Here is a 27116-nt window from a genome sequence, read left to right as displayed (position 1 = left end):
TGCATGCTGCTAGCATTTCCAGAGCCCAATGTAGTTTTAAAGCAGTCTCCCGTGTAGTGTCTATTTCATGACAGGTTTGCACAGGAGCAGCCAGGCTACCACACAGGCACTGTAAAAGCACCTGTTGCCTCATACTCCCCTTCCTACTGAGATATGATGTGCTGGCACCATTTATTGATAGCAGTGGGGTCCAGGAGAGAAGATGCTGAAGGAGCGAGAGGGTATCCAGATTGCAAGCATAGGGCACCATTTTGAAGCTGCTTTGCATTGCAAGATTCTTGCACCAGAAGTTACAAAAAAAAAAAAAAAAAATGTTGGGTGTGTCCAACACATCTACTAAGACCAATGATTGAAAGATTAAACAGGTTTCTTTTCCTGGGATAGCCATGCAGATGGTAACCCGAAATTGGTGGGCAAATCTGTGCTCCAGCTATAGATATGAAAAAATGAATGCCAATAGTTTGGGGCACAGTAATTTATTTAAATTGTTTTGGGGCCCGTTGACATCTTATATTACTTCACTTTAGTAGGTCTTTGATTATGAGTCAGTTTTTGTTTATTTTCGTACACATCCAGGGAGGAGTGGGAGGGGGGGCTATTTCTGTCCAAATTTTGACCTTTGAGTATTTACACTTGGGGTGGGTGGGAGGTTGAGAGGACATTATTAATTTGAATAGGGTAAGGTTATTGGGAAAATTTATGTTTCTGTATTTTATTGAATAATCATTGGGTGAGTGGGAGAAAATGGTTTGTTATGTATATTTGTAAGTTGAAAGTGCTTTATTGACTTATTATATGTTATATATTTGTGTATTGTACTATTGAAGCTCGGAAAATCAATAAAGAATTAAAAAAAAAATAAAAAGAAAGATTAAACAGGTACATTGTGTTGTGCAGGGTTTGAGATTTTATTCTTTTTATCTAAGAAATTAATCTCCTTAGTTAGAAAACACATCAAACAGAATCAAACATTTCACTAAAACTAGATCAAACTTTTCCCTGATGACCACACCCATCAATTCCAAGTCATCAGCATCTTCTATACCCATCCTCACAGGTAGCTTACATTTAGTTAGTTCTAAGATATCAGCTAGAAATAAGCTTCTTTATCCAACACCAAACTGAGAACATTTTCCTTCCCCTGCACTTGCTCTCCATCTGTTGTCCTTATGTTCATATTCTAAGCAGGTTTTCATCGTCAAACAGCACAGCAACACCCTCCTAACTTGTCTACCTGCAAATCTGATGTCGGGGAATCAACTTCTTACTAAAGTCTTGTGTTGCATGATGTTATAGACAGGTATTTTTCCTTCTCATCCATCTAGCAAAAGCAACCCCAAATTGTGGTCCAATTTGCTCTTCAAACATTACAGATCCCAGGCCTCAAATACAGTAGCCCTGGCCCTCTTGGTGGTATCCATCCACCAGTAACAACATGGGTCATAAATACTTTTAGAATATGGATGGTAGAAGAAGAACCAACAACCTGATTGTAAACCATGCCGCATGAAGTGAGACAAAACAAATCCACAGGAAATGCCTCTTGGATTGTTTTGCTAAAGCATTGTTGTGCTCTGATCACACACTGGTGTTGCATTGTCCAGAAACAAAAATCTTTTTGTTACTATAGAAACTCATATTGTGGCTGTTTCCAGTTATTTAACAGTTGCTGTTTTATGTTTATTATTTTATCGCCTTGAGAAGTAATATGAAATGTGTCAATATGTTTCTCACTGATGGTCATGAGTCATAGTGAGGCCTTCTTGAGATATTCTTTAACACTGGAAATGATAGATGCCTTCCTCAACTTCCCACATATCAACCTTCCTACTTTCCAACACTATTTTTTTGATACGTATATACAAATCAAATGTGCAAACAGAAGAGCAGTCCATGAGGAACCAAAGTTCTTTCCATGATAATCCAAGGCATTATATTCTCTTTGCTTTAAGACCCACACAGATTTGGAAATTGACCAAACCACTCAAAATGGTTATGTTTTGGGGCTGTAGGCTTGTTAGAGATGTCAAAGATGACTACAGTCAAGGATATAAATCTACAGCACTATATGGCACCATCAACACTTCTTTCCTTTAACTGACAAATGGTTTGGCCAGAACAACAACAACAAAAAAGTCTGTAGAACTTCATCTTCTGGAGATGGCTCTCTTCCAAAGGCCTTTGGTGATAACCTCCGTTTGACGTCTTTGTCTCTTCAGATTCTTTCTAATAGAAGAAAACGCTCCCTTCTCTTTTCCTCAAGAATTGTTTCATATTCTTTCCTTCTTAACATCTGGTCACTGTTGTCTTTCAAGGGTTTCCTGTCTCAAATCTCCTGCAAGAAGTCAATAGGGAAGAGCCCAACTTTGCGTCCTGTTAGCACTTTAATGTAGCCATTAAGTTCTTCACCTTTCTGCACCACAATCTGTGGGTAGAAAAAAGTCAGCGTTAGCAGATATATTTCTTTTTAAAAATTTATGAATCACTTACATCTAAGCAATGTACAAAAACATTTACATCCACAATTTCAAACACAAACATTGTAAAATGCAATAAACAAATAGGTCAGTCTCCCCCACAAAATGTCCTTAATACAAAATTATTCAAATCTAAAACAAATAACCACTGAGTTAGAGAAAGGTGTCCACAAACAATTGTGTTTTTAACAATTTCTTGAAAGACATATGATCTTTGCAGAATCTCATTATACTTGAAATTGAATTCCAGAGATTCTTACCGGCAATTGAGAAAATAGATATAGATTTTACATAGTGAATCCCACTTTCTTTTAAACTGATGAGCAACATCCCTCTCTCAGGCTGATAGACTTCCCCCATGTTTTGAAAGCAAGTAGCAGAAGAGGAGTACAATATTTAAGATATGGCTCCAGACTGAGTCAATTCGAGTTTGACTTCATCATTCTGTGTACATGTAGAGACCCCCTAGACCAGGGGTGCCCACACTTTTTGGGCTTGCGAGCTACTTTTAAAATGACCAAGTCAAAATTATCTACCAACAATAAAATTTTAAAAAAACACAACGCACACTGTATGCATAGAATTGTTAATTATCATTCCTATTCCGGGGGTTTTTCAAAGAGGTCAAAGCAGATGACTCTATGCACTGTCACCTCAGTAACAACCATACAAAAATAGACAAATACCCACCCCCTCCCTTTTTACTAACCACGATAGCAGTTTTTAGCGCAGGGAGCTGCGCTGAATGCCCAGCGCTGCTTTCGACGCTCATAGGCTCCCTGCGCTAAAAACCTCTATTGCGGTTTAGTAAAAGGGGACCATATTGTAAAATATAGAGAGCAGATATAAATTCAGACACATTTTGATCACTAAATTTAAAATAAAATCATTTTTCCTACCTTGTCTGGTGATTTCATGAGTCTCTGGTTGCACTTTCTTCTTCTGACTGTGCATCCAATCTTTCTTCCCTTCTTTTAGCCTGTATGCTTCCACTCCTCCTGACCTCATTCCCCCCCCCCCCCCCAACATTTTCTTCCTCTCTCCCTGCCCTCTCTTTCTTTCTCTCTTCATGCCCTCTTTCTTTTTTTCTGTTTCTCTTCTTTCCTTCTGTCTCCCTGCCTGCCCTCCTTCACCCCCCTGCCCTCCCCCAAGCCACTGCCACTGCTGCTGCCATCGGATAACAGGCCCCCAAAGCCGCCCGCCGCCGGCCAAGCTCTCCTTGCTTCGGGCCCACCAGCATTCCTCTCCCCGACGTCAATTTTGCCGTCGGAGAGGAAGTTCCGCTGGCCAGAACTTCCTCTCCGACGGCAGAATTGACGTCGGGGAGAGGAAGGCTGATCGGCCCAAGATCGACCTATTGGGAGAAATGCTGCCGGGTCCTGCCTTTGAGGAAACAGAAAGTAGGCAGGACCTGGCAGCAAGAAGAGCAAATCGCAAGCTTCACTGACCGGTCTCCCGCTTTAGCCTGCGAACAGGGCTCTAACATGTGCGTGCCGGCTTCCCTTCTCTCCCCCCCCCCCCCCGGACATAACTTCCGGTTTCAGAGGGAAGAGAAGGGAAGCCGGTACAAGCACACGTTAGCCCCCAGAGCATAAATTCTCCAAGCCGTTTTTTTTTTTTTTTTTATGTTGAGCAGCGGAGGCAGCAGCAGAGAATTCAGGAGCAGGCCAGTCAGGAGGGGAAAAAAAGAGAAGGGAAGAAGGGAACCCGCTCTGCGATCGACTTGAGTCGCCTGAGCGAGCGACCTGTCGATCGCGATCGACGTGTTGGGCACCCCTGCCCTAGACTCTCTTAAGCTATGTGTGTGTCTACATGTTAAAATAAGACTGTTTTCTAGAGTTGGGAAGGTTCCCGTACTATAAAGGTAGAATAGAGGGAGGTAATTTCAAGTTTCTTTATTTTTGATATACCGTTTATCGAGCAGGTATCTAAACAGTTTACAATACAAAATATTAAATATACTGCCCATTCCCTGCAGTATTAAAGGATGAGTCCTTGGGAGAGTCATTAACCAGAGGAGCAGGTGGAGGCTTTGTCCTGTGGTGCTGCCTGGAGGAGAATAGTGTATTTTCCTTATTAGGGGAGTAGGCTTCTTTCTTTCTATCAGCTAGGAGGGACTTTGCCTAGGAGGATGAATATTCCTATGTCTCAGGAACAGGAACTCCTGTCCTTGCAGTAGCATTCATGAACAAAGAATTTTGTCCTGATGTTTCTCTAAAGGATTTCTCTGGCAGTGTTCAAGCCCCAGTTAATAGCCCACCTCTTTAAGGATGCTTTCGACTCCTAACTCCTCTCATCTTGGCTTCTGCATCCCCCAACCCTATATGTCATGTCTGTCTGTTCAAGTTAGATTGTAAGCTCTTCTGAGCAGGGACCGTCTATAAATGTCAAAATGTACAGCACTGCGTATGCCTTTCAGTGCTATTTAAGTGATAATAGTAGTAACTCTCTTGGGAGTGCCAGGAAGTCAAGGTTTTTGCCATTAGTATTCAAGAATTTGAGAGGTACATTTGGAGTGGATTTATGTTTTTCTGCTCAAGATAGAGTAATTTTAGAAAGCCAGAAATGTTTTCCTGTCATTTTCTCTACCTTTTTTACTGCTATCACACTTCAATAGTTTTTTTAATTTTAAGAAATGCTTAGCGTGCAAACTATGGGCTCCTTTTACTAAGGTGCGTTAGGACATTAACACGCTAAATTGCCACACGCGCTAGACCTTAACGCCAGCATTGAGCCGGCATTAATTCGAGCCGCGTAGCACGCGGTAATATCCTGCGTGCACTAAAAACGCTAGCGCGCCTTAGTAAAAGGAGCCCTATGTGTGAATGAGTGCGTGAGCGCCCTATGTGTCTGTAGAGTAGGTGATTTCCCCCCCCCCCCCCCGGGCTCTCCGGCCATTGCTATTCCCCTTTCAAGAGCCAGAGCTCCAGACACCACAGCTTCAGAATGTGGACCCCGTGCCTAGTCAGGAAGCCTCTTACTCTCCACCTACCCTAAGCACACAAAGACCCTCAAGCTGACATTGTCATTCTTCTGCCTTCATGAGCTGAATTGCTATTTAAGTCCTGCCTCTCAGCTCACAGCGGTGGCATCAGCTTTTGTATGCTGCACCTCCTGCATTCGCTGCACTTTAAAGACACTGATCCAGGCTATCATTATTGTTAACCTACTATTTTCCCAGTGTGTGCCAGCCTGATTATCCGACAGCCATTCCAGTACTTTAAAGCCCAAAGCTGCTACACTCCACAGCAGAGGTCTGCACGGGAACGGGGATCGCGGTAATCCCCCCTAACCCATGGGACTCCCATGGGAACCCCCCCTCTGGCCCACAGGACTCCCACGGGGATGGAAGGCTTTGGAAGCAGGGTTCGTCCATATAATATAATGGATACGTCAGCCTTAGTAAAAGAGGGGGTTTATAAGTTAATTACCTGAACAGAAAACAAAAAAAGGGTTCCACCAAAGAGATTCCACAAGGAAAACAGCAGTGGAAACACAAAAGAAACTGTGGAATTGATGATCCTATCAGAAGTAATTGCTGCTTTTTATGAGGACGGGCGGGGATGGAGGTAATTCCTTGCGGAGATGGGTGGGGACGGAGAGGATCCTGACGGGGACGGGTGGGGATGCAGAGGATCCAGGCGGGGACAGGTGGGGACGGAGAGGATCCTGGCAGGGATGGGTGGGGATGGGTGGGATTTCTGTCCCCGTGCAACTCTCTACTCCACAGTCAAGGTGTTTACAAGCCAAGCCCCGGCTACCCCCTGATTTGCAACAGTATCCCAGATACCTTGCCCTTCTCCACGCACTCTTTTTAATGAACCCACACCTCCGAGTCTATTCTTCCAATTTGAACTTTTGATTCCTAGCCTGATTTTTTGGATCAAAGCAGCAGCTACTTTGCACCACTGAGACTTGACTCAACGGCAATAAATCTTGGGCTGTGACCCAGGCATCTCCATCTCTCTGTAGCTGCATGCACAAGCAGGGTGGCAGGGTAGCAGTAATTTATTCCGACTCTCTCTCACTAATCAAGCATTCTCCATGCATGCACCACAGCTCCGAATCACTCTTAATCCAGTTAAATTCAACATCATCAATTTATCTGTTGTTTATCTACCTTCTGCTGTGCATGTTTCAAGCCCTGAATTGACAACTCTGATCATGCAAACAGCCACTTGTCATTCTAATGTATATGGTCCTAGGTGGGATTTTTTTTTTTTTTTTTAAATCAATCTTTATTAATCAAAATAAACCACAACAATCATCATATATAGACAGCATGGGATTGCTCTCACATACCACCTATACAGCAATGCAATTCTTGATACAGCTAACATGCAAATCACTCGATTTTTCCATAACAATTCCTCCTATCTACCTTACACTATACCCCAAACATCAGAAAAGGAGGAGAAATTAAGATGTTTTATCAATGGCTTCAACTTACTAGGGTAATTAAAAAAACCAAAGATTTTACTTACTATCACTAGGGCTGTTCCTTCACTGTTCTCCCTTTTTTCCATGCTGTCACTTAAGGGACATGTAGCATCTAGCATCTAAAAGACGCTTATTAACTTTCAATTCAATACCCAGGTTTCTCTACAAAATTCTAGGGAACTGGACCTTCAGTGTCATATACTGGAAAAAAGTTGGACTCACTTTTGGTCCAGAACCCTTAGATCAATTCCTTTCGCTAACTCATTACAATCTATGTTTTCATGACATCATAGAACGAACTGGACGCCTCAGAAGCTTCACAGAGCTGGACTTCTTTCCTCCAATAAATGCTGGAATTGCAAGTCACTTCCAGGAACCTTATTGCACATGCTATTTGAATGTACTTGCTTAACAGACCTTCTGGAATGATGTATGGTCTGTTATGCGGTCTATTTTTTATTTACACACCAATATATCTAGTAGCATAATTATAATTAAATCAGAGGCTCCTTCTAGTCAGATTCCAGTCTCTCATCATGCTTTGTTTAATACTCTTATTATTATTTCTATGAGACTAGTTTTGTCTATTAGAAAATCCTTTGATTCGCATAATGTGCATTTTTGGTTGCAATCTGTATTACTTCAACATAGACGTGAAGTGTTAATTTCTGCAACTATGCCTTTGAACACCAAAACTGCTAATAAACGGGCCCTCTTTGAAACCTATCTGACTTCTATTTAACCTTGCATTCCATCTTAGCCCTACCCTTTATATATTTTTCAGTATTTTCTACTCTTTTTCGTTAAGGGGCTGGAGGAGTTGCCATACAGTGAGAGATTGAAGAAACTGGGCCTCTTCTCCCTTGAAAAGAGAAGACTGAGAGAAGACTTGATCGAAACGTTCAAAATACTGAAGGGAATAGACTTAGTAGATAAAGATGGACTGTTCACCCTTTCCAAGGTAGGGAGAATGAGAGGGCACTCTCTAAAGTTGAAAGGGGATAGATTCCGTACAAACGTAAGGAAGTTCTTCTTCACCCAGAGAGTGGTGGAAAACTGGAACGCTCTTCCGGAATCTGTTAAAGGGGAAAACACACTTCAGGGTTTCAAAACAAAGTTGGACAAGTTCCTGCTAAACTGGAATGTACGCAGGTGAGGCTGGACTCATTTAGAGCACTGGTCTTTGACCTGAGGGCCACCGCGTGAGCGGACTACTGAGCAGGATGGACTACTGGTCTGACCCAGCAGCGGCAATTCTTATGTTCTTATGTCTTTCCTTTTCTGTTCCCGCCCCTTTCCTGCTTTTCTTCTTATTTAATCTTTCCATCTCCTCTTATAGTTCTTGTATACAGTGTTCCCCCGGTCATTCGCGGTATTCTCCAACCGGGACTTCCTGTGCTAAAGTCGGGCTTTACCAATCAGGAGCTGTGTGTCAAAGCAGCTCCTGATTGGTGAAGCCTGACTTTAGTGCAGGAAGAGGCGGTCGGAGCATACTGCAAGTGATTTCCTTCACTCGCCAGTGCTCCAGCTGCCCTCTCCTGCCTCCCTGTATTTACGGTTTTTCGATATTAAAACCAAAAACTGTCCCATTTTGGCATTATTGTAAGTGGAAAAATTGCGTGAATCATTGTCTGTAAATCTCACTGCCTTTACAACGCAATTGTTTTACTTGATAAATCAAGACTTATGTACTCCTAAAACCTACTAATTTGAGTAATGTAACAGTAGGTTATCTCCTGCTTACCTCTTTTTGTCCCAGAAAGTTTTTCTACTCCTTTTTGGGTCTTCTATTACGATGTATGGGTGGCCCGAGTGCTGGGGAAACGTACGCGCAAACACACACGAACAATGTGCAGGGCGTTTGGATTCCAAAGCAGCATTCGGATTCCGGGGCAAAATTTTCGTTCGGATTCCAAGTTGTACGGGTACTGGGGTGTTCGGATTCCAAGGTATCACTGTATTTTCTTCTTAGGATCAGTACTATGCTGAGATGATCTGGTCATTATTTAGTATCTGCTGGCCTGCTTCTGCTCAAATTACATATCATCTGAGTACAGAACTGGAATATCTAAGTCCGGCCACTTATACCTTATGACGTAGCTCACTAACCATTTTAAGAGTTGGGCCAGAGGGCTACTAAAATGGCTGGTGGTCTATGTCATAAGGCGCATGGGGACAGACTTAAGATCTCAATATGTATACTTTATAGCAGTGGCCTGCAAACTTTCTCAAGCTGCGGCACACAAGGTAGTGGCCGCAGCTTGAGGCACCCGGAAGTGCACGGTCATCACGTCGATGTCCGCACATTCGCATAGGCCCTTCAGACGAGCCCTGAGATGCTAGTGAGGGGTGCCAGTAGGGAAGAGGCCAGAAAAAAGGAGAGGGACTGGCGCTGGCTGATTGCCTCTCATCTGGGCTGGAGTGGAGAGGTTTGGGCACATACAAAGTGGAGGTAAGTTTTCAGCCCATGGAATTTACCCTGTTACCGTATTTTCACGCAGATAATGCGCACCCGTGTAAAATGCGCACACGGGTATAGCGCGCAGAAACCACGATTTTATGTACAAAAACTTTTGTATACCGCGCTCACGGGTATAACGCGCATGCAGCCCGACTGTCCTTTCGCCCGCCCCGACTCTCCTCTGGCCACCCCGACTCTCCTTTTGCCCTCCCCGACTCTCCGTGCGCTGTCCCGACTATCCGTTCACCCTCCCTGACTTTCCGTGCACTGCCCCGCCTCTCCGTGCGCTGTCCCGACTCTCCGTTCAACCTCCCTGACTTTCCGTGCACTGCCCAGCCTCTCCGTGCGCTGTCCCGACTCTCCGTTCACCCTCCCTGACTTTCCGTGCGCTGTCCCGACTCTCCGTTCACCCTCCCTGACTTTCCGTGCACTGCCCCGCCTCTCCGTGCGCTGTCCCGACTCTCCGTTCACCCGCCCTGACTTTCCGTGCACTGCCCCGCCTCTCCGTGCGCCGTCCCGACTCTCCGTTCACCCTCCCTGACTTTCCGTGCACTGCCCCGACTCTCCGTGCGCTGTCCCGACACCCCCCCCCCCCCCGGCAGGACCACTCGCACCCCCACCCCGAAGGACCGCCAACTCCCCGACAATATCGGGCCAGAAGGGAGCCCAAACCCTCCTGGCCATGGCGACCCCCTACCCCCACCCCGCACTACATTACGGGCAGGAGGGATCCCAGGCCCTCCTGCCCTCGACGCAAACCCCCCTCCCTCCAACGACCGCCCCCCCCAAGAACCTCCGACCGCCCCCCCAGCCGACCCGCGACCCCCCTGGCAGACCCCCACGACACCCCCACCCCCCCTTCCCCGTACCTTTGGTAGTTGGCCGGACAGACGGAAGCCAAACCCGCCTGTCCGGCAGGCAGCCAACGACGGAATGAGGCCGGATTGGCCCATCCGTCCCAAAGCTCCGCCTACTGGTGGGGCCTAAGGCGCGTGGGCCAATCAGAATAGGCCCTGGAGCCTTAGGTCCCACCTGGGGGCGCGGCCTGAGGCACATGGGCCCAACCCGACCAGTAGGCGGAGCTTTGGGACGGATGGGCCAATCCGGCCTCATTCCGTCGTTGGCTGCCTGCCGGACAGGCGGGTTTGGCTCCCGTCTGTCCGGCCAACTACCAAAGGTACGGGGAAGGGGGGTGGGGGTGTCGTGGGGGTCGGCCAGGGGGGTCGCGGGTCGGCTGGGGGGGCGGTTGGAGGTTCTTGGGGGGGGCGGTCGTTGGAGGGAGGGGGGTTTGCGTCGAGGGCAGGAGGGCCTGGGATCCCTCCTGCCCGTAATGTAGTGCGGGGTGGGGGTAGGGGGTCGCCGTGGCCAGGAGGGTTTGGGCTCCCTCCTGGCCTGATATTGTCGGGGAGTTGGGGAGTCGGCCGGGCAAGAGGGCTTGGGCTCCCTCTTGCTCCGATCGTGGATGCGGGTGCGGGTGGGAGCGCGTGCGAGCAGTCGTTCGGGGTGGGGGTGCGAGCGATCCTGCTGGGGGGGGTGAATCGGGCGTCGGGCGGGGTGGGAACTATGTAGAAAAACTTTTGTATACCGCGCTCACGCGTATAACGCGCGAGGGGTATGCGCGGTAGGTAAAAACGCGTATAACGCACGCGTTATATGCGTGAAAATACGGTAACTATTAAACTCCTTGGGCAAATTCCTTGAATGCTGTCCTAATTCTCCCTCAAGTTTCATTAAAATTTTGATAAAATGTAAATCAAGATTTCTAAGCATTTTACAATTCGTATTAAAAAGGGGAAGACAATGAACAAATAAGTACCGACTAAATAATACATCACAAACATAAAACAATAGGAAAATGGGGAGAACTACAATTTAAAAGTAAAGAAAACATGAAAGGTAAGCAACAATAAGGAAGCTAGGGAATAAAGATTATTAAATAACCCTGGCTGTTTCCAAATCTGTTCAGCAGTTATATGCATCTCGGAAGAGGTAACACTTAAGATTTCCCTCCACTCTGCCTATATCCTTTCAGAAGCATTTTAAAAAAGCAAAACCTAAATATTTTGCTTTGCTTCTTACATTTGTGAACCTTTTTTCACTTGTAAAACTTTTTAAATTTATATCTTGTACACATTGCCCTTAAATATCACACTTTTGAGCAATTTACCCTTTGTACCAGTCAACGGAGAGTGAAAATAACTTCCCCAGCTTCCCCAATTCTCAGCCCACTGTTGTAGAGCTGCCAAGTAACACATCTCCAAGAGGGAAACTTTTGGCCAGTCCTGTATTTGAACTTACATCCCCAATTAAGTGTTCTATATGTATACTTCCCCCTCCGTATTCGCGGTGATAGGAAACAGCATGGCCGCAAATACAGAAAAAGCACAAATAATTTTTTGTATGCTATTCGCTGCTTTTCTGTTAAAAAAACCTAGAAAAGGCACAAAACTGCAAATAATCTGACCTGTTCCTGTGCAGCGATTTTCTCTGTGTATCGCTTGGGCAAATACCACCGGCTGTAAAGGAAAGTGTGGTCTGAATCCTGAGAACTACTTCCAGAACAGGGCGCAGGGATACACCACTGCGCGAGGGAGAGAGCAATAACCTGCCACCACCCCTCCATCCGTGCGCGCTGGGACCAGCCTGTGGGTTCAATGTGCCTGCTCAGGAGTGGAGAAAGTTGGAAGGGGATTGGCTGCGGGCTGGGAGCAGAAATGACAGGGAGTCGCTTTCGGGGAGTTTGTGCAGCGGCAGCATCAGCTGTGGTTTGGCGGGGGATTTCCGGATCAGACTGCATACCTGGCGCCGGCAAATACCAGGTACAGAGTCGGCGTGTGCCCGCTGAGTTGCAGGCATGTGCACGCTCGGTGGCGGGCCTCTGGGAACAGCGCTGGAATAAGAGGTCTGCACGGGAACGGGGATCGCGGGGATCCCGCGGGTCCCGCGGGGATCCCGCGGGTTCCCCCCCTGGCTCACGGGACTCCCACGGGGACGCCCCCTGGCCCACGGGACTCCCACGGGGATGCCCCCCTGACCCACGGGACTCCCACGGGGACGCCCCCTTGCCCACGGGACTCCCACGGGGATGAAAACAGCCTACCTAAATTCTGGCGATGCAAGATGCAGCTTACAAGTCTGGCGTCGCGTCGGGAAATAGCCATGTTGAGCAGTGAGCTCAGCACGTACACAGATGAAAGCCTTGCTTGCTGATTGGTCCGGCGGCCCCGTCCCACCGTGCCGCCGGACCAATCAGCAAGCAAGGCTTTCATCTGTGTACATGCTGAGCTCACTGCTCAGCATGGCTATTTCCCGACGCGGGCATTAGGCTGTTTTTTTGTCATTTCGGGTGGGGGATGGCAGCGGCAGCAGCAGCCTGAAAAAGAAATCATCCTGGCCGGGTTCGGTGTCATGCTCCGGAGCTTCTACAGCCTTCCTATCTCCCTCTCCCTTCTACCTGCGGCTCTCTTCGGCAACTTAGCAGCAACGATCGACACAAGCTTCTGACGTCAGGGCCTACCCTCTGCGAGTCCCGCTTGTTTCAACTTCCTTTTTCCACAAAGGTGGGACTCGTAGAGGGAAGGCCTCGATGTCGGCAGCTTGTCTTGATCACCGCTGCTGACGAGTTGCTTAAGAGAGCCGCGGAGCAGGGGGGTGTTGCCAGGTGCAGGTAGAAGGGAGAGGGCCAGATGCAGGACTCGTGGGTGAGGGAGGAGAAGAGAGAGGGGAGAGAAACAAAAGGAAATATTTCATACTGGGCTGGGCCGGAGTGGAGAGAGGGTGGAAAGATTCTGGCTACAGGGTGCAGTAACAAAGGAAAAGAGGGGAAAGCTGAAAATGGAGATAGTGACACAAAGAAGAGAAAGGGTAAGCAGGACCTTCTGAATAAGGATAGAGATACAGAGGGGACATGAAGAGGAGGTGAAATAGAGACATAGAAGTAATGCTGAAAAAGTGTGTGTGGGGGGGGAGATAAAGACATTGAAAGGGCAAATGGTGAATATGGGGTAAAGACAAGGACAGAGACAAATGAAGATTCTGAAAAAGTGGTGAGATAGGGATATAGGTGAGATGGACACAAAGAAGGGTGATGCTGGAAAATAGGTGGAATGGTAATTCTGACAGACACAGAAGGGAAATGCTGGATCAAGGAGAGATGGGGCTCAGGCTGGATGGAATGAGGAGAAATGCCTTGTTGGCCCGGAACTTCCTCTCCTACGTCAGAATTGACGTCAGGGAGCGGAATGCTGGTCAGCGCGACGCTTCTGCAGGGAAAGCTTGGGACAGCGGTGGCTTGGGGACTATTCCCCGATGGCGGTGGCAGCAAACCGAGTGGCTTGGGGGAGGGCACGGAGAAAGAAAGAAAGGGGGCAGACAGAGAGACAGAAAGAAGGGGGAACAGGGAGACAGAAAGAAAAAGTTGGGGGAGAGAATGAGGTCTGGAGGAGAGGAAACATACAGGAGGCTGAAAGAAAGGAAGAAAGATTGGATGCACAGTCAGAAGAAGAAAGTGCAACCAGAGACTCATGAAATCACCAAACAGCAAAGATAGGAAAAATGATTTTATTTTCAATTTAGTGATCAAAATGTGTCTGTTTTGAGAATTTATATCTGCTGTCTATATTTTGCACTATGGCTCCCTTTTACTAAACCGCAATATTGTTTTTTAGCGCAGGGAGCCTATGAGCATTGAGAGCAGCGCGAGGCATTCAGCGTAACTCCCTGTGCTAAAACCTACTATTGTGGTTTAGTAAAAAGGGAGGGGGTGTATTTGTCTATTTTTGTATTTTGTTACCGAGGTGACATTGCATAGAGTCATCTGCCTTGGGAAATGTATATGGCAGATATCTTTGTTTTGTGTTCAAAAGAAAAGGAAATGCATTTCTGGTTTTATTTCTACAGTGTTGAAGTACTTGTTGGTCCTTGCTGTGACTGGTGGGGATCCCCAAGCACCGCCAGCAGAGGACCTCCTCTAGAGATGGTCAGAACTCCCCTCCACCAAGCGCAGCAGTCGCTGGCAGCATCCATGAGCCACTGAGGTGCCAGCATCTGTGACTCAGGGACGCTACTGCTGCCTGCCAAGCTTGGCAAAAGGGACCCCAACTGCAAAGGAAGTCCTCAGCTGACAGTTTGTGGGTTCTCATCAGCTGAGTATTTATATTTTATATTTACATTAGAGGTTCTGGTAGAAACCCATTTACAAAGTATGTATTCTTCCCAATTAATATTTCCAAATTAATAGTCTCTTTGCTTATTTGTAAATGGGTCTCTACCAGAGCCTTTAATTCAGTAGCATAATTAAATAAAATAACTATTTCTGAAGTTTATAGGGAAGGATGGTGACGGAGGGGATTCCTCGCGGGGACGGGTGGGGACGGAGGGGATTCCTCGCGGGGACGGGTGGGGACGGAGGGGATTCCTCGCGGGGACGGGTGGGGACGGAGGGATTCCTCACGGGGACGGGTGGGGACGGAGGGATTCCTCACGGGGACGGGTGGGGATGGGTGGGATTTTGGCGGGGACGGGTGGGGACGGGTGGGATTTCTGTCCCCGCGCAACTCTCTACGCTGGATCCTGTCAGTTCAGCGGGCTCCATCTTGGCTGCAGGTTTCGGGTGATTCCTCCCCCAATTTCCTGTGATGTAAATTGGGGGGGAGAAGCCTGCATTCAAAAAACCGCAAATAACCAAAAACCATGGTTAATGAAACCGCAAATACGGAAGTGGAAGTGTAGTTCTTGATACCACCAATTGAAATCAGCACTTCAGGACCCACAATGAACCAGTTTAGGGTTACAGATATCCAGGATTGCGATTCCCTTTTGAACTGGGTAACTTGGCTGTTCTCCAGCTCTACCCATTAAGCTTCTCCATTCAAAGCATGTGTTTGCATAGTCCCCGTTCTCACTCATAAGCTATTACTGCTATCATACCCACAGATAGGCTCTGCACTTTTCCCTGCTACTTCTGGAGAGGTGAATTAATGGTGGCGGAGGGGGGCCGTGGTAGGGGAGCCGACAAATTTATGTTTGCCTAAGGTCCAAAATAATATTAATCCAGCCCTGTACATCCCATTAACTATTATTTCTCCGCCAGTGGAACCAATACAAATTGTACTCCTCTCACACACCTCCCTGGTTTCGCCTAGCCTTTAAATTTCTCTGACTTACACCTATTCCATGACTATTTTTATGATATTGTGAAACCACATTGCCGCTTTAGGGGAAAGGTGGTCCATCATATGAAATGAAATAAACTAAATTTTAGGAAGAAAAAAAAAGGAACCTGAACTACAAATCCCTTCACACATGTGATGAAATCACTGACTCAGCCTGTGTCTGAGGACAAACTAGTAACTCTTAGAGGTTGGAAAATGTGATTTTTTTTTTTTCTGTAGCACATCATAACATTCCTTCATTTCCCTCTCACTGTCTCCCCTCTGAAATTGATTTCTTCTATATCTTCCTTTTGCTACGATTCTCATTGACAGATCTGCTCTCATCTTCCTATTGAGTCCATTAAGAACATCTCCCACCCTATCGTTTCTTACATACTGTTCAGTCCAGCCACTTAAAATGGAGATTTTCAGGCAGAGAGCTCCTTCTCATCTACTACGTGTGACTAATTTCCAGAACTAATTGGCTGTATTATTTAATTTTGATGCCACTGGCAGAACAGTGTACACTAGCTCAAATCCAAAATTCTACCAACGGGCAGAGATTATTATAAGATCTGACATCCTTGTTTGGTCATGATTTGAAATGGCTGACCAAAGCTGAGAATGATTGCCCATATTTTGGTAACAGTTCACAGGGCAGTGACTGTCCCACAGTTTGACCATAGTTTTAGTAGCTTTGCAAGGACAGCACTGTTGATAATCTAATGGTTGGGCCATGCTTTGGGAGACGTGAATGCAATCATGATTGGGAATAATGGCCCACCTTTAACTGATTTAGCTACTGATCGTGGTTTAAACCAACCTTCTGACACCTATGGACCGGCAGAAATAAAATAGTTATTTTGTGGACCGGCACCAGTCCGCAGACTGGCAGTTGAAGAACATTGGGCTAAGTCGTGGGCCAGACCACACCCATCTCCACCCAATCTCTGCCCCAGGCCCCGCTCCTATAAAAGTACTAATTGTAACACCATTTTTTCCATTCATTTTTCATATATACTGTACACACACAAACACACAATATAATTTTATTAACAACACATAATGGTCAACCACAAAATTAAACTATACAAAGCAAACTGTATGCTTCTCAATATTCATTCCTACCAGAACACAGATAACCCCATGCAAATACGGGACCAAAAACTAAAAGTACTAATATATACAAACAAACCCTAAGATGCAAGACTTCGCATACAGTACAACCCCAGAAGAAAAGAAACAAATGCATTTCTTCCTGAACAGACAGCAGATGTAAATCAATCACTAAATTCAAAACTAAAATCATTCCCCCTACCTTTGTTGTCTCCCTCCCTCCATGCTGTGCCTTAACTTCTGGCCTGCTCCTTCCTGGCCATTTTATGCCGCCCCCGGTGTTGTCTTCGGGCCGGCTCCCTCTTCCTCAGTACTGCAGTGTACAAAGACACGGACAGCGGCTCCTCGCGCATCCTGCATCTCATTCGGAAGCCTTCTCTCTGACGTTGCGACGTCAGAGAGAAGGCTTCCGGTTCAGGCGCAGGAAGCGCGTAGGAGCCATTGCCCCTGTCTTTGTGCACTGCAGCACTGAGGAAGAGGGAGCCGGCGCAAAGACAACGCTGCATCGATCGCACCGTGGACCAGCGGCTGAAGAACACTGTCTCGGGTGCAATGCACGTGCCAGCCCTGTGGACCGGCAGGAAATTTCTACAGACTGGTGGTTGAAGAACACTGGTATAAACCAAGGATCTTTTCCATCCAGCACATAAAGTAGGTAACTGGAATATACCCACCTGATCTTTCTTCAGTGTGATCTGTGCAATCTCCTTATTTCCAACAAAAGAACGGGTGACCTTATATACCCGTTCTCCTGCACGGACACGAATTATGAAGTTGGCTGGGAAATATCCTGCCTTCTCTCCAACCTTACCCTAGAACCAAGAGAAGATATCAGAGGGTGAAAACAAGTCACGGGGCTCTTGCTACCCTTAAATTTCTTCGGATTCCAAGTAGAGCAACCCCATGAGAAAATGACTGCCTTCAATATTTACTAAATGTAAGCACAATCTTAAAACCTTTTACTCTCCAATTTAGTAGTTTCAGGAGAGAACAACACTCCATGGCCCGAGTATTAGTGGGGATTATTGCACTTCTCGATTCTTTGAAAGTATTTGAATTGGTGTTTTTCACCTCAAACTGAAAAAGCATAGCATGCCTCACTTAAAATCTTAACTATAGCCTCTCGCAGTGCTCTGGCAAGCCAAAGCTACATCCTGATCAAATGACAAGCTACTTTTGCAAAGACAGAAGGTTGTAGTCATGTGAAAATCTCAGGCAAAATGCACATATAGCGGTTGACACCATGATATCTCAACTGCATGCCAAGCGTATTAGGTAGAACAAATCAAACACATCAGCCTCATCAACATTGTCCCACAGCAGCAGTCACTGTAAAGCATACTGTCCCTGTGACTAAAAGGTCTATATTCTTTCTACATAGGGAGGCTGTCCAGGGGCTGGTAAGTGGGAGTGATTCAACTAGAGATACATCTTTAAACCTTTCAGCTTTGCAACATGACCAGTGTTAAGTTTCATAGCCTGTGCCAGAAGAGGTCAAGCACTGGGATGAGGAGATTGAAAATTGCACCCAGCGACTGCCCTTCTCCAATTCTTACCCTCCACCACTCTTCATTGGAATCATCGATAACTGTAATCCTGTCCCCTGCCCTGAAGGGGTAAAAAGAATAGAAATTTACATTTCATAACTGATGTCCATGTACAGCTGATTTATACAAATCAACCTATTGTATCTCATTTAATTAACTCTACAGCACAATCCATGGCCTTGTTTGTGTATGTGAAGAATAGAATGGTTAGGGTAATGAGCTTAAAAGAATTTACCCTGCACATGTACACCCTCCCTATAAAGTATAAAGCTTGTTGGATACAGGCAAATTAACTGAACAATTTTGTCTGGTTAACTTTATCCAGAGATTCAGCCTGAAACACATTACCATCGTTACCCAAATATCTGGCCAGCCAGTGGTGATCACCAACCAAAGTCGAACTATGCTCTGGGAACATCTCCAACGCTGCCTCTTTGCCCACCTAAATTTTATCCAAGTAACATTCGCTCCAGCCAAAATTTAGCCAGTGGGGGAGAAGAAATGTTACCTTAAAAGTTTATCTACAAAGGAACAAGCCTCAGGTTATGGAGCTTCACCCACTTCGGGTTTTTTTGAGAAGAAATTCCTATTCTCCTGCTCCTCTTAATGAAGTCCATAAAGTCCATAATAAGTTAGTTAATAATGAATTAGAGAGCCTTTTTTTAGATTAACAAGAGATTTAATAAAGATAAAAAATATAGTGAAAAGTAGGTAGGTTGGGTTCAAGCCAGTGATGTAAAGAGGAGCAGGAGAATAGGAATTTCTTTACAAGAAAACCAAAAGTGGGTGAAACTCCATAACCTAAGGCTTGTTCCTTTGTAGATGAAACGCCTTCAGTGTCATTTTGGTTTTTACCAGTGGTTCTGAGTGTTTGATTTAACAAGTTGGTATCCAGATCATTCCCAAATATAGCTGTACACACCTTAAATATTAATGCCTAAATAACAAAGTCATCGGTCATAGCGCCTAGTTTCACATCCAGGGATGGGGGATGCACCAGAAAGTTGTAACTCACTGGAAATCCAAGTCATCCTTCTCCAGAGCTTTAAAGCGGTAAAGTGCCACAAAATAATGAGTCTGCATGAAACCTAGCTGAGTCTTCTTATTCTGCAGAGGAAACAAAGAGACAGATCAAAATTAAAAAGTTGTCCATCTTTTTTTTCTACTTTGTGCTACATTTCTTCTCATTTGTTCTATCATAGTTTGCTGACTTTCTTATGCTATGACTCATTGTTTGTATTCACTGTACATGTGTATTTTCTGTTGTTATCACAAAACTTCAATAAAAATTTTGAACTAAAAAAAACAGAAACATACTGGAACAGAAATACAGAGCCTGTCACCTCCGAGACTGGATGGATCAGGGGATGGGCACAGGGATACTAACTAGAGAAAGACATAGGGACAAAATTTGTCCCAAATCCCCGTCCCTTGCCCATGGGCTCTGTCCCAGTCCCCATCCCATCTCCGTGGACACTGTCCTCGTCTGCACAAGCCTTGAACATTTATGATTTTATATTTAAATCTTTTTATTAAAGTATAGCCAGTCCTTATTCTGTCATGATTTTTCCATGAATGTATGCACTATATACAAATATGAAAGAATAAACACGAAATGTAGGGGATTTAGTAGTGTATTTAATAAAGTTTGGTGCTCATTAACTAAATTTATGGAGATATGATATATTTCTTTAGTTCATTACCTATACACATCCATGGGGGAAGGGGGGAAGGGAGGGAAATAAATAAATACTGATGATGGCATTTAGGTAACTTTAAGATGTATTTAAATCATATATTGTGTTAAAATGTATTATTAATTAATATATGTATTGAAAATCTTGAATGATATATAAGTTACCTGTACAGATAATAGTGCATTGTATGTAATACCTACTATTCTTTATTTGTTTGGCACTGTTTATTAGTTTTAAAATCAATAAAGTTAAAAAAAAAAAGTATAGCCAGTCCCCGGGTTAAGAACAAATTCCTTTTTAAAACTGTTTAAGTCAGATTTGTATGTAACTCAGAACATGTGAGAATCTGTGTGTATTTGGCCTAGTTAGCTTGAAAGAACAGTGGGTAGGAATGTCAGATTTGCAAGGGAAGGAAGACTACAAATCTCTCTGGACTAGCATAGATTTGTGGAAAACTCTTTTTCCTTCCCAAAGTTTGATCCTAGTATTCTTCCCACTTTCTCCACCTCATTGAGGCCCCTCTATAGCACCTGATAGCATCTCCCCATCCATCTCTTCCTCCGTTCCCTCCACCACCATGTCCAACATTCTTCTCTCTTGCATCACAAATCTCCCTCTCATCTCTCTTCCCCATGCATCTCTACCTCACTCCTCTCCAACCATCATGCCAATAATCCATCCCTATGCCCAACAACTATCCTCTTTCTTCCTTCCTCCCTCATGTGCTCTTTCCTTCTCACTGAGAAAGCCATGTCCAACAATGCTCCCTTTCTATTCCCTCCCCATCTCAGCATCTCTTTCCCTCACTCCTTCCATTCTTTTGTCCCAAGTTCATGCTCCCGCCCTTCTGTGTCCCAACACGTCTACTCTCTCACATGTTCCAATGTGCCCCTCTCCCTCCCTTCCTCCATTCTGTGTCCCAAGTTTGTGCTTTTCTCCCGCGCGGGTGTTTATCTTTGTTCTGGCTGCCACCATGCCAGCTCTAAGATGTCCAAGGAGGCCTACTTGAGAGGAGAGGAGCGAAGAAGCTGGACCCGCCTGACCCGCATTTGTAACTACGAGTCCGACATAAGTCGGATGTCTATAACCTGGGGGCTGCCTGTATAAAAAGGACAATAATCTGTACAACTCTTTATAAGTCACAAATAGAGCCTTCCATTTCGATCTGGTTTTGATAGAACTTTCCCAAAGATTCAGTTGCCTGTATTTTACATCATTTGGGAAGATAATTGGGATTGTCTTTCAGACATGGGTGTAGAAGAGAACCAGAAAACAAAAAAGGAGAAAGTATCCCACATAACACACAGCAGAAAGCAAAACAAAGTGGCACATCTGAATGTTCAGGATTCTATATCAACTTTAATCCACTGTAGAAAATAGCACTGTACATAAGAGTGCAATAAATAGCAAAGATAAATAGCAAAGTTCATAAGAGTGCAAACTCAGTCATATAAACATCTTGACATGGCTGTGTTTCAGCAGGTCTGACTTCATCAGAAGGAATATTCCTTAGTATTCTGATGAAATGTTATGAGAAATGCACTTAGGTCAACAAATTAAAGTTAGAAAAATGTACAAAACATGTTACCTGCAGGAATGCAGTGGTGTAGGGAATAGAGAAAACAGAATTTTACAGCTTTAGTTTGTAGTGACAGAGCTGTCAAAGCAGAGCACCTCTAGGGTGTTAAATTCCCAGACAAGGTCCATTAGGGACCGTGTGGGCTTCATAGGTTAAATTAGTCACTGAACTGAACACATCACCACACAACACAAACCTTATCATCAGCAGAACCTTTATCTCCTTTTTTCTCTCCTTCTTGGATCCCTGAGGAAAAAGAACACCGTTAGCAGCTAAGAAATGTCTTCCTGTTTTTCTACCTGCCTACTGTACGTATGTATTGATATTGATATATGGTGCGTTTATATTTTTATTGTAACATAGTAGATGACGGCAGATAAAGACCCAAATAGTCCATCCAGTCTTCTTCTTAGCTATTTCTGGGCAAGAATCCAAAGCTCTACCCGGTACTGTTCTTAGGTTCCAACTACTGAAGTCTCCACCAAAGTTCATTCCAGTCCATCTACACCCTCCCATTCATTGAAGCCCTCCCCAGCCCATCCTCCACCAAACGGCAATATACAGACACAGACTGTGCAAGTCTGCCCAGTACTGGTCTTAGTTCTTCAATATTTACTGTTATTTTCTGATTCTAGATCCTCTATGTTCATCCCACGCTTTTTCTTTCCGTCACTCTCTACCATTATGGTCCCTTAATTTAAGTTTCAGGATTTTATATACCACATTTTCAATTTCACAAGAAATGAGAATTACAATAAGATAAAACAGCATACATGAAAACCATAATACAAAGAAAATTAAGTAGAAACCAGTTCATATGCAGCATCCCATATTCCATCAAAAATCAGAATTATTCTCCAAGGAACTGAACTTATTAATGTAAAGGCCGAATAGGTTCCTTGCCCATGCATGTGTGAATTATACAGTCATTGTGCAGTAATCTGAAAACCACAAACGCCAGGTTTCAGAATCCTACTGAGGCTCCTTGTGATCTTGGGCAAGTTACTTAACTCTCCATTGTCTCGGGTACAACCCATATTGCAAGTCCTGCATATACACGAAAATAACTACTGTACCTAAATTGCTCCCGAGGGAATTCCGTTCAAATGCGCAATGCAGATCTAAACTAAAACTTAAGTATATAGACCGTGTCTTCTCTATATAAATAAAGCTCGACTCAGTTTACAGTAAACAAAAATAGAAAAGAAAAATGGAGGAGAGAAAGATTTTACAATTTGGAAAATAACCAAGTTTTTAGATGTTTACAAAAGATTTGAAGAGAGCCTAAATCTCTCAACCACAGAGGAATATTATTCCATAATTCAGTTATTTTGAAAGAATCCTGCACTTCCCATGCAGAATTTTATACAGGGAACAGCAATTGCTTGGCTTTTCTCTTCTTTCCCTCGCTGCATCCTCCTACGCTGCCATTTTAGTCTTGACCACACAACTATTTGGAGGCCCCATCTGTGGTTTAGCCACAGGTGGGCCCAGGCCCACCCAGTGGCAGCACATCTATAAGGTATCTGGTGGGGATCCCCCAAGCCCCGCCAATTAAAATCACCCCAAAGCTCTCCTTCTGCGTACCTTTAAAGAGACAACCTTCACTGGCAGTGAGCAGCATGATTGATGCATGCTGCTCGCGCTGGCCCCAGTCTTCCTTCTGACGCAATTTCCTGTTTCCGCAGAGGCAGAGTGGAAGAATGTGTGGTTGGTGTGAGCAGTGTGCATCAGTCAGGTTGTTTGCTGCCAGTGAAGATCAGCTCTTTGAATGGTAGGCAGCAGGGGGAAAGGTCGGATCGTCTCACCTTGGTGGGAGAGGGAGAGATGAAATCTTCTGCTCACCTAAATGGGGTCCAGGCCTGCCCAAATCTGGGTGTCATGCTACGCTCCTGGGACAAGGAACAGTCGGGCCAAAAAAGACACTAGAGGGGGAAGGGCTGGCCAAAGGTGGAGGGTTTGAGGGAAAAGAAGGGGGTTGTTGTGCCTTGATGCACAGAACTGCGTCTTTCTGAGAGGGAGAGAGAGAATGAGGTGGGCATGAATCAGGGGTGTAAACAGACACCCAATTGTAGGTGGGTCTGGACCCAAGTCAGGTGTGTAGATTTCTCCCTCTTCTGGCTCTGGCACTTCATTGTCTCAGCCTCCCCTCCCCCCTCCACCCCCCCCCCCCAAGCATTCCAGTGTTTCAAGCCCACTTCTGCATACCTTTAAGAGAGCCAATCTTCGCTGGCAGCGAGCAGTGTGACTGATGTACGCTGCTCATGCCAACCCCACAGCTTTCCTTCTGATGTACTCTGCCTCTCTGGAACAAGAAGTTGCATCAGAAGAAAGACTGTGGGGTCAGAGCAAGCAGTGTGCCAGTGAAGATCGGCTTTCTAAAAGGTACATGGTAGGAGATTTCAACGTTTTTACATGGCGAGGCCTGGGGATCTCTACCACCTACACGTAGATGTGCTGCTACTAGGTAGTCCTGAGGCAAAAGTGGGTGGGCATGGGTGGGCCTGAACCCACCCATGGCTATAGCACTGGCATGAATGCTTACGGTTTGGGGAAAAAAACTGCTAGAAAGGAGAGAACAAATGAACAGAGAGGAAGGAGAATAAGAAAGAAAACTGGAAGGTAATCACCCTGGAGAAATGGTAGAGAAAGCTGAAGGCTCATCTTACCAGGGGAGGGGAAAGGACACAAGCTAAGAGAGTTGGAGAAGGTGGAACCTAAGGAAGAAGAAAGCTGTGGGGAAAGGGGGGACCCCATCTATTCCTAAACTCTCCTAGGAACTCCATTCATCAAATCAGTCACTTTTATCTGTACCCTTCTCCTCCTCTGCCACCTCTGAACTGTTCCTTTCACTTTGTTATGCCATAAATCATTCTAGAACAGACTTCCTGACATCTAAGCTATACATCAAGAACAGACTTCGGTATATATCATTCTCCATCTCTGGCCCTATTCAAATCCAGATTAAAACCCAACTTTTGGAGGCTTATTTAGCTCTTAACCCCTTATTCACCTGTTTAAGACCCATATTGCTTTAATCATTCCAATAATAAGCAAAAACCCCTAATTTTTTTTTATTTGTTCTGTTTGTTGGTCTTCGATAGACTGACTGTAAGCTCTGTCAAGCAGGAACTGTCTCTAATGTCCATGTACAACACTCCATGGGCCCAATATTCAGTTCGCAGGAGGCAGGCGGGCTACCTCCCATGAGCCATGATGATCCTGGATATTCAATGCATAATCCTTTCTTTTCTTTGACTATTTTCCCCTGATATGTCATCTCTACACTGTGAAGATCTAGTCACAATTTCTGTAGGCCAGACCCTTCATTGCCTCCTCCCTATACACAGGAGGTTAGAGAATGCTATGAATACTGACCATCTGAAACCAGAAGCTGTGTGAGCTGATCATTTTGCTGCTGGCATCATATTAAAAGTATCTATTGTATCCTACTTCCTGGGCGAATGGACCATACAGATCTTTATCTGCCATCATTTACTATCCCTCTCAGGAGAAGATTCTCAAATGTTTGTGATAAAATCTGTCAGGTCACTGTCATGACCGCTGTTGTAACAATTTCAAAAAGACAAGTCATTCTTAAAAAACCACACATGCAAATGAGGCTTGCCGAGGGTTGCTAAATTTGCATGTGCCGATCGCTGGTGAGAGCAATTGGCACATGCGCAGAATACACCCACAAATTTTAAAAAAGACCCCAAGTCGAAGATTGACAGGAGGGATACCCACTACCTCCTGTCATTGCCATCAAGCAACCCACTTGATAAGCCCCCACTGGCAGCAGGAGGGATACCCATTCTCCCCCCCTTCTGCCACTGCTGTCAAGCAAACCTCCTAACACATATGCATTCCCCCCACCCCACCCCCACAGCAGAAGGGATACCAACTCCCTACCACTGCCGCTGTGCCTCCGATGACCCCACGCATATACACACACCTTGCCTCCAACAACTCCCGCCCCCCATACCTTGTTCACAAAGGCCAGCCAGAGGGATGCCTACTATCTCCTGCCAGCAGGTCCAAGTCTTCAAATGGCGAGCCACGATACGCTGGAGAGGAGCCTAAGCCTCTGAATGACCCTATTGGAGGGGTCTTAAGCAACCTGGGTCATTAAGAGCCCCTCAACAGTGCATCCCAGGATGTAGTGGGAAGGGGAAGGCCCGCCATTTTGAAGAGGCAGGCCTGCTGACCGGAGGGAGTAGGCATCTCTCCGGCCAGACTTTGTGAACAAGCTGGGGGGGATGGGGTTACCAGGAGCATGATGGCTGTGGTAGCGGAGGGAGTGGGCATCTCTCCTGATGCTTCAGGGGGGTGCATTTGTGTCGGGGGGAGTTGCTTTGCAGTGGCGGTGGGAGGGAGTGGACACATAAGACACGCCTATAATACACAAACACAAGAAGTGAGCTTTTGTTCCTCCCATCCCAAAAAAATTACTATTGTGTGAATCTTGGAATTATTTTTTTTTTTCATGAACCACAGTCAAAACATACGCTAGAGATGCTGCTGGATCAGTTGCTGATATCTGGTTGCCAAAGGTTGAATCGCCCAGAGTGATCGTTTAAATATTGTTTAAATATTGATGAGCCCATTTGCATGGCAGAATCAGAGACTGCTAGTATGCTCGGAAAAGACCACGATAAACCGTTTTGATAATCCTCCACTAAACTATATGCACGATAAACCGGCTGGAGCAGGTATGGTGACTGCATTAAAGGCAACGTTAAGTTATGAGAATCTTCTCCTCATTCCCAAATTTAACCATCTACCAAAAGAATAGCATGGCTGAACAGGTATCAAACATTAAGCAAGTTTGCTCCGTATTTTCAATGAACACAGAAGAGAATTCCATTGCTGATAATTAAAATCTCTGATCTGGACTGAAACAGTGTTAATGACTATAATGCAGTACAAGTTTTTTTAAACATTCTAAATTTTTGTCCACACTACTAGTTCAGTTAATTTACTTAAAAAATGCAAAACAGAAATAGGATAGTTATTATTTAAGTCAGTCAAACCTGATGTTAATTTCCTAGAAATTGGACATACAAGTATACTTGTAGTCCCAGCAGTAAAAAAAAATAAATCTGATATTCTATACATTTATGAAGGGGAGATATGATCTAAGTCTACAAAATCCTGAGTGGTATAGAATGGGTACAAATGGATTGATTTTTTTTTTTTACTGCATCAAGATTTACAAGACTAGGGGACACTCAAAGTTACAGAGTAATACTTTTATAACCAATAGGAGGAAATATTCTTTCACTGGAATACGTTGCCAGAAAATGTGGTACGAGCAGTTAAAGTAGCTGGTTTTAAAAGAGTTTTGGACAAGTTCCTAGAGGAAAAGTCCATAAACTGATGTTGAGATAGACATGGGAGAAGTCACTGCTTGCCCTGGATTGTTGACATGGAATGCTGCTACTATTTGGGGTTTTGCCATGTATTTGTAACTTAGATCGGCATCCGTGAAGATGGGATACTTGGCCAGATGGACCATTGGTCTGATCCAGTAAGGCTATTCTTATGTACTTAGGGTAAAGGGTCATGGATATGTTATATTACTTTTCTTTGGTACAAGCAAACATATATGCAGGCATTTTCTCTGTTCCTAGTAGGCTCATAATCT

General features: G+C 45.0%; 1 protein-coding gene across 3 annotated transcripts in view; it reads right to left on the bottom strand.

Moving 5' to 3' along the window:
• Nucleotides 1-884: 884 nt before the first annotated feature.
• Nucleotides 885-27116, bottom strand: part of STAC3 (SH3 and cysteine rich domain 3) — a 64216-nt gene continuing 37984 nt past the window's right edge. For all 3 annotated transcript variants that reach the window (XM_033939716.1, XM_033939715.1, XM_033939714.1), the window contains 5 exons: nt 21666-21715; nt 19209-19300; nt 18203-18254; nt 17321-17458; nt 885-2425 (listed from right to left, as the gene is read on the bottom strand). In XM_033939716.1, the coding sequence (XP_033795607.1) occupies nt 2327-2425; nt 17321-17458; nt 18203-18254; nt 19209-19300; nt 21666-21715 (431 nt within the window). In that variant the 3' untranslated portion in view covers nt 885-2326. The remainder of the gene's footprint in view (nt 2426-17320; nt 17459-18202; nt 18255-19208; nt 19301-21665; nt 21716-27116) is intronic.

This window comes from Geotrypetes seraphini, chromosome 3, assembly GCF_902459505.1.
Source record: "Geotrypetes seraphini chromosome 3, aGeoSer1.1, whole genome shotgun sequence".
NCBI classification, from domain to species: domain Eukaryota; kingdom Metazoa; phylum Chordata; class Amphibia; order Gymnophiona; family Dermophiidae; genus Geotrypetes; species Geotrypetes seraphini.
The sequence above is the reverse complement of the archived record's forward strand: the minus strand, read 5'-3'. Positions and strand labels throughout refer to the sequence as shown.